General features: G+C 47.4%; 1 protein-coding gene across 1 annotated transcript in view; it reads left to right on the forward strand.

The window, feature by feature from the left end:
• CAPN14 (calpain 14) overlaps positions 1–12288 on the forward strand; it is a 33985-nt gene extending 21697 nt beyond the window's left edge. Inside the window, exons 14-21 of the mRNA XM_064164064.1 lie at positions 1082–1144; positions 3421–3478; positions 7170–7234; positions 7896–7964; positions 8092–8170; positions 10107–10223; positions 10619–10674; positions 11500–12288. Coding sequence (XP_064020134.1) covers positions 1082–1144; positions 3421–3478; positions 7170–7234; positions 7896–7964; positions 8092–8170; positions 10107–10223; positions 10619–10674; positions 11500–11526 — 534 coding nt within the window. The 3' untranslated portion in view covers positions 11527–12288. The remainder of the gene's footprint in view (positions 1–1081; positions 1145–3420; positions 3479–7169; positions 7235–7895; positions 7965–8091; positions 8171–10106; positions 10224–10618; positions 10675–11499) is intronic.
• Positions 12289–12545: the final 257 nt, after the last annotated feature.

A 12545-nucleotide genomic window follows, 5' to 3' on the forward strand; every position in this document is an offset into this window, starting at 1 on the left:
GACAGAGAGGGATCTGGGGGTACTGATTGATACCCGCCTGAACATGAGCCAGCAGTGTGCCCAGGTGGCCAAGAGAGCCAGTGGCATCCTGGCCTGCATCAGGAGTGGTGTGGTCAGCAGGAGCAGGGAGGTCATTCTGCCCCTGTACTCTGCACTGGTCAGACCACACCTTGAGTACTGCGTTCAGTTCTGGGCCCCCCAGTTTAGGAAGGACACTGAGATGCTTGAGCGTGTCCAGAGAAGGGCGACGAGGCTGGTGAGAGGCCTCGAGCACAGCCCTACGAGGAGAGGCTTAGGGAGCTGGGGTTGTTTAGCCTGGAGAAGAGGAGGCTCAGGGGTGACCTTATTGCTGTCTACAACTACCTGAAGGGTGGTTGTGGCCAGGAGGAGGTTGCTCTCTTCTCTCAGGTGGCCAGCTCCAGAACAAGAGGACACAGCCTCAGGCTGCGCCAGGGGAAATTTCGGCTCGAGGTGAGGAGAAAGTTCTTCACTGAGAGAGTCATTGGGCACTGGAATGGGCTGCCTGGGGAGGTGGTGGAGTCGTCGTCCCTGGGGCAGTTCAAGGCAAGGTTGGATGTGGCACTTGGTGCCATGGTCTAGCCTTGGGCACTGTGGTAAAGGGTTGGACTTGATGATCTGTGAGGTCTCTTCCAACCTTGGTGATACTGTGATACTGTGATACTGTGATACAGTACTGTTCCCATGCAGAGGCTTGGAGGTTATTTTCAGAATAGCTGAGCTCACTGATAGTGCATGCACACCTGCAACTTGTGCCAAGGGGTTTATTGTGTAGTCTGCTTCCCTGGCATCAACAGGGCCATCCCTTCTTTCATCTCCTCTATCCTCTGGTATGAAGGAGGACAGAGATCCTTTCTCTCTCTTCTTGGCACGGAGTGGGCCTGTCCTTTGTTGTGGAGCTTGAGGTGTGTGTGTGGGCAATGTTTCTCCCCACTGAGTGTTATCAGCATATTTCTTTCTATGAAGTGAGGAACTATCTTTAGTAACTGTCTTGGATGATGATATTTTCCTTTCTTGATACTGTTCTTTCTTGAGTTAATGACTTATTTCTTTTACCTTACAGGAAATTGTTGACAGGTATGAAGGCAAGATTTGGGAGGACTTCTTCACCAAGTATTTTGAACAGGTAAGTGTGTGTGGAGCAGCCTGCTTCAGAGATATGGTGGAGCTCTGCAGAAGTAAAAGTATGTTCAAGGGAAGTCTGGATGTGGAAGTGTGGGGAACAGAGAGGGCCTATAGGAGGCTGAGCTGTGTGTACAGTGCTGGTTCCACACGGCATATGTGACTGAAGCTTAACAACAGCTGATGACTGAAGGAGGAGTCCTTCTCTACACAACAGCGTGTGAATGGCCGGAATTTAATGCCACAGGGCTTTGTGGATGTGACTGTGACAACGGGCTCAAAAGGCATCAGCAGAGTGATGTGACGCAGGTCCATAAGCAGATACCAAAGGACTAGGCAGGGATGTACCCTTTAAGATCCCATTTCACTCAGGTGTGGGTGCCAGGGAAGCAGGAGAATGGACGGCAGAAGCTGACCAGGCTCGTGTGTCTTAAATGTTAATTCCTATTGCCAGCGTTGGGGACAAAATAGTGGGGCCTGAGGATCCATCCTACCCTTTCAGATGTTGTTACAGTCACTGGGGAAAGCAGCCTATTAGCAAACACCCCCCAAAATACTGCCACTTGTCTCTTACATCCTCCAGCACTGCTTGATGAAGGCAGCAAGCTGACATTGAGAGAAGTAGGTATCAGGTGTACCATCACTTCCCTTTCCTTCCCTAATTTTCCTAGCAAAATATGATCCTTTTTCTGAAGGAATCTTTTCAATAAGCTCTCTGGCTTGGTTTGCATTGGGGTTGACCTTCAGGGATCCCACTGACTATGGAGAGGGATGGTAGTGAAAACTGGGCTCTCTGCCCATTCCTCTGTGCTTGGCCCTGTCTGGGCCACAAGATTGTGTGCTCCTCACCACTCAGACAGGTGCTTTGCTCACTACAAGAAGATGTGAGGGGATTTCCCCCTTCTACTCTGCTCTCATGAGACCCCATCTGGAGTACTACATCCAGTTCTGGGACCCTCAACACAAGAAGGACGTGGAACTGCTGGAGTGGTTCCAGAGGATGGCCACAAAGATGACCAGAGGGCTGCAGCACCTCCACTATGATTTGAGAGGCTAAGAGAGTTTGGGCTGTTCAGCCAGGAGAAGATAAGGCTCCAGGGAGCACTTTTATCAGCTTTCTAGTACCTGAAGAGGGCTACAAGAGGGGAGGGGGGTGTGAGAGGGGCTTTTTACAAGGGCTTGTAGTGAGAGAGGGAATGGATTGAAGCTTGAGGAGGGCAGAATGAGACTGGAGATTAGGAAGAAATTCCTGATAGCGAGAGTGGTGGGAACAGGTTGCCCAGGGAGGTTGTAGGTGCCCCCTCCCTGGAGGTGTTCAGGGCCAGGATGGACAGAGCCTTGAGCAACCTGTTCCAGTGAGAGGTGTCCCTGCCCAGGGCAAGTGGGTTGGAACTAGATGATCTGTAAGGTTCCTTCCAACCCATCCCATGCTATGCATCCAAGTGTTCCACCTCTCCGAGCAGATGGCTGCTTTTATTTGGTAGCAAACATCCTTTCACAAAAGCACGTTTGCCCTTTTGATAGCAAGGCTTTGGCAGAAGCTGTCACTGAAAACAAGCAATGCTCCCTTTTTTGCACTTGTTTAAGATTTTGCCTTTGAGAAGGCTGTGGCTTTCAGATGTGCTACAAATTGCCCTATGTTGTGAGGTCCTTGTCCTTTGCTGTGAGGAGGTCCAAGTACCCACGCAGGTCAGCAGCGCTGCTGTTTCTTGAATCATAACCCTGGCATGCCTCAGTGGTCTGAAAACAGGTTTTGAGTTTTGAAGAGTGGCATTTAAAAAGAAATCCTCCAAAGAAATGTCACAGTTTCTATAAAAAGGAAAAAAACCAACCTGTAAACTTTACCTCTATTAAGGAGGAGGGGAAGTCTCTGCTTTGAAAAGTGTGGAGAAGGAGGTATTCCAAAATTTCTCTCTGTTTGTTTGGAAATCATAAAAGGGAAATATTTGAAGCAGACTTCTCAGCAGTGTGCTTGATGGAGCAGATGACACCAGAGCTGAAAGGTTAACAGGCTGGATTCTCACTCAGTTTAAATCTGCACTACCACCTTGAGCTGTGTGGAGCCCTGAGAACCTAGCCCAGAGCAGGCTGCAGTTCTTGCAGACTGAGAATCTTGACATATTCAAAGGGAGTCTTTCCTATTGATTTTCACAGTGGCTGGAATGAGGCCAGAAAAGCAGAGAATGAAGATGGGACATGCCAGGAAAACAAAAGAGGGAGAAAAGTGATTTAATATATATATTTTTTTTAAAATAATAAAAAATTTCTTCCATATCACAGAATCCTGAAATAAATTCTGTTCAGCTCCAGAGGATCCTAAATAATATATCTTGGAGAAGTAAGTGCTGAGAAATAATGTTTCTGTAAAATAAACCCTCTCCTCTATCTGTTTCTTGAATTCTGAGATGAGAAACTGGCTTGAATGTGACCCAAGTGACTCCTCTCATGCCATGTTAGATTTGCAGGGATGTGACTCAGCATGGGAGAAATTTTACAAACAACTCTAATTTAGCTTGGGTTTCAACAAGTGAAAGGAGGAGAGGCAAGAGCAAGCACAGATATTGTGTGTGGACATCAAGAGGAAGCTGTGCACAATGAGAGTGGTGAAATACTGGAACAGGTTGCCCAGGGATGTGCCTGAGGCCCTATGCCTGGAGACATTTAAGTTGAGCCTGGCCCTGGGTGGCCTGTATCGAGTTGGAGATGCCCCTGCTGACTGCAGGGGTGTTGGACAAGATGACCATTGAGGGTCTCTTCCAACCCAGTGCAAGCTGTAACTCTTTAGGTGACTGGGTCCCTAGTTCTAAACAGTACTACCTGAGCAGCAGCAAGGCTTTGGGGTAGCTGTTTTCTGTTTGTAGCAGTGAAGCTGCAGATATAATCATGATGAATCCAGTTTGCCTTCCTGGTTCCTTTGCTGGTACAAACAGATGTGTGGCCCAGAAAAGAGGCTGCCCAGCCCTTATAGGCAACAAAGATGACAAACACAACTCTGATGTGATGCCATTTCTGCTTAAGCTGACTTTGATGTTGCTTCCTTTTCCCTCACTACAAAAAGGGCATTGAGGGGCTGGAGCATGTCCAGAGAAGGGCAATGAGGGTGTTGAAGGGCTTGGAGCACCTGGCCTGTGAGAAGGGGCTGAGGGAGCTGGGGGTGTTCAGTCAGGAGAAGAGGAGGCTGACAAGTCTCTACAGCTACCTGAATGGAGGTTGGAGTGAGGAGGGGGCAGCCTCTTCTGCTTGCTGTCAAGAGACAGGACCAAAGGAAATGGTTCCAAGCTGCACCAGGGGAGATTCAGGCTGGGTATTAGGAAATACTTAGTCATTGAAAGGGTTCTCAACCATTGGAATGGGCTGCCCAGGGCAGTGGTGGAGGCACCATCCCTGGAGGTGTTCAAGCAGCCTGTAGGTCTGGCACTTAGGGACATGGTTTAATGTTGACCCTTCAGTGCTGGGTTGAGGGTTGGATCTTGGAGGTCTCCTCCAACCAGATACATTCTGTGATGCTGTGGTTCTTTTAAAGGGGGACAAGTATGCTTTTTGTCTTTGCAGCATGGCCTACCAGTCAGCCACATCTGTTAGAAGATTCTGTTGAGCAGAGAGTGTTTATTTTTCATAAGTGATCAATTTGAAGACAAAACTTTCCAGTACCTGATTCCTATTTACTCTAACAGGGCTGTTACCAGCTTAAAACTTCTTTGCTTTCTGCAGGGAAGGGATTGATGAGTTATGGTGCTGTACCTTGCTCAGTGGAAGTCTACAGACAATCTATAATCATGATCTGCAGTGAGATTAGAGTCTGTTGCTGTTACTCTTCATGTAATTTATGCACGAGCCAGGGCTGCTAAGTTTTGATGCAGCATCATGTTTTCAGTGATGCCTCTTCTTTTAATTATATTAACAGAGCTGGCAGTGTGTCTATGAAAGGAGAGGAGAGATGCTTAGCTCAAGTTTCAATTAATCTGCAGTGCTGCTCCCCAAAGCTCTTTGGGTCAAGTGACTTTGCTCAAGGTCACGCAGTAAATTCTGCTCGGGATTTCATCTTTGGATGTCCTTTTCCTTCCATTTCCTCTAATAGCTGGAGATAGTGCACCATATTTCATTCCCTATTACATGCCTGCAGGGAGCTCATATTGGATTTTCTAAGACTGGTAGAATCCATCCTGTTGCCTCATATTTTTATCATCATAAATGATAGATCACCTCAAGCGGGTGTAAAGTTTCAGAATGGCTTTGGGGGCCTGAGCCTTCTCAAGTGAGGGACAGTTTTGTGAGAGGCCTTTTTTTCTGAGGCTGCTGAAAACAATCCTCTGGGTTGGGTTGATTGGGAGGTTGCTGTTTGGGTGCTTGGGGGAGGATTTTTTTTGTTTGCTTTGGGGTTTTGTTGTGTTTTTGGGTTTAGGGGGGTGGTTTTCTGGGGTTATTTTGTTTAGATGGTTTGTGTTTTTATTGTGGTGGTGTGGGGGTGTTTTGGGGTTTATGGTTTGTTGGAGGGGGTGGGGATTTTTGGTGGGGTTTATTTTAATTATTTTTGGTTTGTTTGGGCTTTGGGGATTTTTTTGGATTGGGCTTTTGGTTTGCAGGTCTGGGGGGGGGGGGTTGTTTGTGGGGGTTTGTTTGTGGGAGTTTTGTGAGAGTTCTTTTTGTTTGGGGTTCTTGTGGGGGTTGGTCTCTTTTGCCAGGCAAGCAGCAACAGAACAAGGGGACACAGTCTCAAGTTGTGCCAGGGGAGGTCTAGGCTGGATGTTAGGAGGAAGTTGTTGGCAGAGAGAGTGATTGGCATTGGAATGGGCTGCCCAGGGAGGTGGAGTCGCCATCCCTGGAGGTGTTCAGGAAAAGCCTGGATGAGGCACTCAGTGCCATGGTCTAGTTGATTGGACAGGGCTGGGTGCTAGGTTGGCCTGGATGATCTTGGAGCTCCCTTCCAACCTGGCTGATTCTATGATTCTTTGTGCTTGTGTTTTTTCTTTATTATTGGGGCTTTTTACTTGTAGATTTCTCCTTTTTTTGTCTATTTCTTTAGGGGTTTTGTTCATTTGGGGTCTTGCTGGGTTTTCTTTCTGCTGGTTTGTGATTTTTTTGTTTCTTTTACTTGTGGATTTCTTTATTTCTGGTTTATTTTTGTTTCTTTGAGTTTTTTTCTTTGAGGGTTTTGTTGGATTGGGGTTCTTGGTTTTCCTTTTGTTTGTTTGTGTTTGTGGTTTTTTTTTTCAGTTGCAGCTTTTTTTCACTTGTGGATTTAATTTTTCCTTGGGCTTTTTAGTTTGGAGTTTTTGTTTGGGGGTCTTCTGGGCCTTTGGTTTGGAGTTTGAGGTTTTTTTTACTTGTGGATTTCTTTTTTTCTTGGTTTTTGTTTCTTGCTTCTTTGGGTTTTTTCTTTGGGGGTTTTGTTGGTTTGGGGTTCTTGGCTTTCTTTTTGTTGGTTTGGATTTGTGGGTTTTTTTACTTGTGGATTTCCTTTGTCTTTGGGCTTTTTTATTTGGGGGTTTTGCTTGGGGTTCTTCTGGGTTTTTTTTTATTGTTTGGAGTTTGGGGATTTTTAATTGTGCCTTTCTTTTTTTCTCATTTGTCTATTTGGGTTTTTGTGGGTTTTTTCTGTTGGTTTGGGGTTGGTTTGTTTGGGGTTGGTTGGTTTGGGGGTTGTTTATTAAGGTTTTCTTTTTTTTTCTTCTCTTTTTTGTTTGTTTGGGGGCTTGTGTTTGGGTTTTTTGGTTTGTTTGGGGGGGTTGTTTGGGATTCTTCTGGGTTTTCTGGTTGTGATTTGTTTTTTTTTTTCACTTGTGGACTACTTTTTTGTGGGTGTCTTTTTTGTTTATTTGTGGGTTTGGGGTTTTTGCTTGGTTGGGGCTGGCTTGGGTGGGTTTTGGGGGGGAGTACTATTCTTTGGGATTTGTATTGTTTGCTGGGTGGGCTTTTGGTTGGTCAGGTTTGGGTTGTTTTGGTGTTGTTTTTGGTTATTTGTTTGGGTGTTTTGGTTGGTTTGTTTCTGTTGTTTGGTTGTTGATTATTTTTTTTCCCTCTCCCTCCAGGTTTCCAGAATTTTCATCTGCGTTTCAGCCTGGATGCCTGCCAGGGTATCTTGGCACTCTTGGATGTATCCTTGGCATGAGTGAGACTCCTGACTTGCACAATGCTTCACTGGAGCACTATTCCCTAGCGCAGGCTGTGTGTTACTGTGATTTCTTTACCACCAGGACATGGCCCTGCTTCTTGAACTTCTCACCCTCCATAATAACGTTTCAGCTGTGACAGAATGGAATTGGTTTGGGAAAGGGTTGATTCCTGCTGCCTTTGGAATCAGCAGCCAGGTTTCCATTGACTTAGTGGGAGGAGGATCAAGTCTAGAGAGAGGCTTCTGAGCTAAGAAGTTGTTTTCCTCATCTTAGGGGGGAATGGAGCAAAGCTGGAGGTAGGTAGGTTCAGACTGGATGTGAGGAGGAAATTGTTCAGCATGAGAGTGGTGAGAGCCTGGAATGGGTTGCCCAGGGAGGTGGTCGAGGCCCCATCCCTGGAGATGTTTAAGGCCAGGCTGGATGAGGCTCTGGCCAGCCTGATATAGGTTAAGGTGTCCCTGCCCATGTCAGGGAGGTTGGAACTGGCTGATCCTTGTGGTCCCTTCCAACCCTGACTGATTCTATGATTCCTATGATCTTATAATTGGGTGAATGTCAGAGTGGCTGTCTGGGTTTCTTTTAATGTACTGGGTGCTCCCCAACGTTTAACTGAGATGGACTGGCCTTAATTCTCCTTTGAAGCTGAATGCAACAGGCACACTGAGTATCCAGGAATTCAGAGTCCTGTGGAAGAGGCTGCTTTTCTATTTGGTATAACACTTATTTTGGTATAACACTTATTTTTGTGCCCCCTTGCAATGTCTCACTGCTTTTGGGGTTTTCTGTTCTATTTTGAGAAGGCTCTTTTGTTTAATTTTTCTTTCTCCCCACTCCCCAGGAGGTATTCCAAAAAAAAGACACCAGCAGATCAGGAAAGCTTGACCTTGTGGAATTGCATGCAGCTGTGCAGGAGACAGGTAAACCCATGGCACATCTTGGCATCTTCTTCCTCATAAAGGCTAGAAAAAGCCCTGGGCTGGATAACATCTTAAGAGCTGGATCTCCATCAAAAAGAGTGTGATCAGCAGGACAGGGGAAGTGATTCTTCACCCTCTACTCTGCTCTCATGAGAATACTGTGTGCTCTCATCCAGAGTACTGTGTCCAGTTCTGGTGCCCCCAGCTTAAGTAGGACATGGATCTGTTGGAGAGGGTCCAGAGGATGCACAAAGATGATCAGAGGGCTGGAGAACCTCCTCTATAGGGACAGCCTGAGAGTGTTTGGGCTGTTCAGCCTGGAGAAGAGAAAGCTCCAGAGAAACATAACAGCAGACTTCCAGTACTTGTAGGGGCCTACAAAAAGGCTGGGGAGGGACTTTTGACAAGGCCTTTCAGTGATAGGATGGCAGGGAATGGATTGAAGCTGGAAGTGGAGAGATTTAGAGTGGAGATTAGGAAGAAATTCTTTCCAGTGAAGGTGGTGAGACACTGGAACAGGCTGCCCAGAGAGATTGTGGTTGCCTCCTCTCTGGAGGTGCTCAAAGCCAGGATGGATGAGGCCTTGAGCAACCTGTTCTAGTGGAAGGTGTCCCTTCTGCCCATGGCAGGGGGCTTGGAATTCCACTAGGTGGTCTTTAAGGTCCCTTCCAACCCAAACTATACTATCAATTGTAGGTAGATGTCAGGAGGAATGGAAGACATCATAGGCTGCGCAGTGTTAGACATCTCTGCTTCCCTTTTCATCTGACTAAACACATCTGAAAGTTATTGTGCTGTAATGTGGTCTGCCTAACCTTTGTCCTAATGTGGGCTCACACTGATAGTTGTGTGAAGCAGAACTGTCTGTTTTAGAGCCAGTTCTTAAATCCCTTCCTGCCTATGGCTAATTTAGTTGTAAAAGACTATGAGGGGTTGTGCAGGCCAGATTGTGCCCATATTCAACTGCTGCTGCTGCTGCTGAAGACAACAGCTCAGGGACTGAGCCTGGGCATGTGGGACTTGCACAGAGGCAGTATTGATGCCTCACCTCACTAATGGAATGCCTTCTACCTCTAGATCAAACTTCAGACAGCACATATGGTTCCAGATACTGAAGCAAGCTCTGTTGCTATTACTGGGCTTTGAGTGGGGGCTGGTGCTTGGTCTTGTAGCTTTCTTTGCATGCTAACAGCTTAAATGTCACTCTTCTTCTTGGTGAGTGCTTCACCCAGTACTCTGAGTCATTGAGAGCACAGTGAGAAACCCAGGCAGAGCTCTGCTAAATCAAACTAAAATCACACAGAGTGCTAGGTTGGAAGCCACTTCAAGGATCATCTGGTCCAACCTCAGGCCATAAATAGAAAAGACTTTTATTCCTTGCAGTTGCTGCCTGACATTGGGACAGATGCTTTCTGTGTGAGCTTCCTCTGGGTTTCCTTTTTCATCTCTTTTCCTACCCTCCCATGGACTAGCAGCCTTCCAGAACCTGAAGGGGTCCTACAAGAAGGGTGGAGAGAGGCTTTACAAATGCCTGCAGGGGTGGGATGAGAGGCGATGGCTTCAAACTAGAGAAGAACAGGTTTAGGTTAGATGTTAGGAGCAAGTTCTGCACCATGAGGGTAGTAGAACACTGGAACAGGTTGCCTGGGGAGGTGGTTGGAGCCCCATCCCTGGAGATATTCAAGGTGAGGCTCAGCAAGGCTCTGGGCAACCTGATCTGGTTGAGGATGTCCCTGCTGACTGCAGAGGGTGTTGGACTAAATGACCTTCAGAGGTCCTTTCGAACCCAACCCATTCTATGACTATTTCCTTCAAACACAACTGTTGCTCTTACTCTCATACCCCATGAGCACACCTGTAGGTGTGCCCATCCAGTTGTTTACAGCTGGGAGTTGCCATCTCATTCTGATTTTCCCCTTTTTTTCCTTTTATGAAGGCATTTCTCTCAGCAATGAAGTCTGCAACTTGATGGCCATCAGATATGGTGACCCTGACTTAAAGATCAGCTTTGAGAGCTTTGTGTGCTTTATGCTTCGAGTGGAGATCATGGGAGGTAAGGCTGGTAGTCCATGGCTAGCCAGGCAAGCTGGGCTGCCCAGATAAGCCCTTGGAGTAGAGCTTTGGTGGGCCTGCACTTGTGTTGAGATGGCTGATACTTAGCCTGTGAGCTCATGCTCAGATGTCTCGGAACAGTGGAGGGTGGGGCTGGGGCTGCCTGCATTTCGGGTTTCCCAGCTGAGTGAATAGGCAGTGCCGTGCCTGGCTTGATTCACCTGCTCCCTCTGTCCCAGCCCTCAGGCATCTTCCAGCAACCTAACAGAGGATCTGCCATGCCCTTGTGAATAGCCTCCAAGCTCTGCCTTTGGGTTTCTTTCTGAGGCAGAGTGCTGAGGCTGGTGCTGATCTCTTGGCTTACAGGTTAATGCTTCTCATGTCTCTCTCCTGCAGAGGCCTTTCGCAACTTAACTCAAGATGGCAAAGGGATTTACCTGCGGGAATCTGAGGTAAAGCCCAGTCCTTGGCTCACAAGTGCAGGCTGCTACATAGCTGCTGGCACTGCATGTTCAGTTCTGTTAGAAATGGCAAGGAGCATCAGGCTGCTAAACTGTAGAATCACAGGGTGGTTTTGGTTGGAAAAGCTCTCTAAGATCATCCAGTCCAACACCACCATGGCCACTAAACCATGTCCCTAAGTGCCATGTCCACAGATTTCCTGAACACCTCCAGGGATGGTGACTCCACCACCTCCCTGGGCAGCCTGTTCCAATGCCTGACCACCCTTGCCTGAAAGAAATTTTTCTTCATGTCCTGCACAACTTGAGACTGTCCCTTTGTTTCAGGGAGCTGTAGAGAGCAATGAGGTCTCCCCTCAGCTTCCTCTTCTTCAGACTAAACAACCCCAGTTCCTTCAGCTGCTCCTCACCAGACCTGTTCTCTAGACCATTCACCAGCTTTGTTGCCCTTCTCTGGACACTCTCCAGCCCCTCAATGTCCTTCTTGGAGTGAGTGGCCCAAAACTGAACCCAATATTTGAGGAGTGGCCTCATCAGTGCTGAGTACAGGGGCACAATCACAGCCCTGGTCCTGCTGGCCACACCGTTGCTGTTCCAGGCCAGGATGCTGTTGGCCTTCTTGGCCACCTGAGCACATTGCTGGCCTGTGTTCAGCCAGCTGTCAAACAGCACCCTCAGGTCCTTCTGCTTTATTACAGCTTCTGCTCCTTCTGGAGACATAGTATCTCCAGTGCCTCTTAGTCCAGTTCATATGTGAGCTTTGCAGGGATCTTAGAGGGATGTCTGAGTTCAAACCATGTTCCCATTGTTTTGCAGTGGATGATGATGACACTGTATTCCTGAAGCAGCGCTGTACAGGAGGGGACAACCAGGCCTGTACCAGAATGAGCAAGGCTTCTTTGTACCAATTTGCTGCTCACACTGGACTCTCTGGGCTGAGCCCTGCAATTTACCTTGTACAAAAGGTCTTCCCCTCAAGCAGACTGGACCTAGGAACCACAGACTTGGCGAACTGAAGTTTTGCTAATGAATATATTTATTCTGAGTCCTATTACACTTCAGACAACCCTTCTGAGAAGAGACTGACAGATGCCAGCTGCTAGAAGTGCACAGTGGGACACCATGGACCACAGCAGCTGAGTTGTTGGGGTCACCTACTTAATGCTGATGGCACACATTGTGGTGGTGCTCAGAGGCTGTGCTTGGTGATGGGGCTCTTGAGCATGGGGAGAAACTGCTCCTGCCTTGACTGCCCTGACAGAGGGAATATCAGTTCTGTAGATGCTAGGCCCATGATAGAGTGCAGGACTCAGTGCTGTGTTTAAGTTGCTGCAGGCTGGTAGGGAATGGGTGTTCTCTACAGCATGGTACAGGAGCAGCCTGGTAAAACATTTGGATCTTTGTCAGTTACGTTTTAAGAAGAAGGAGAAAAGAGAGAGAAAGAGGCTGTGTGTCTGTGTGTGTGCTTTTAAATGATGCAGGCACGTGTAAATTGTAGCTAATTACATAGTGGCAGCAGAGTGTGGAGCTGTGAACAGTGTTAGAGAACATAGGTGGGACTATTCCCATCACATTCCCTGCTAAAGTTGCTTGATGCATTTCTCTGTAGGATCATTTTTCATTTCCTTACCACTATTGATTTATTTGGGATGGAAATTTCCATGCCAAGTGCCAGCTACAGGTTGCTGCTTTGATCATTCTGTTTGTGTTTTGGTTTATTGTTTGCTTGTCTGTGTGGTTCACATTCCTCTGGGCTGCACAACTGTGGCTCCCTTCCAGGGCAGAGCCTGGTCTGAGAGCTGCATGGAGCAGAGCTCTAATGATAGCAAACATATCTGAGCAACCTGATCTAGGGCAGGACA

This window comes from Pogoniulus pusillus, chromosome 25, assembly GCF_015220805.1.
Source record: "Pogoniulus pusillus isolate bPogPus1 chromosome 25, bPogPus1.pri, whole genome shotgun sequence".
Taxonomy (NCBI): domain Eukaryota; kingdom Metazoa; phylum Chordata; class Aves; order Piciformes; family Lybiidae; genus Pogoniulus; species Pogoniulus pusillus.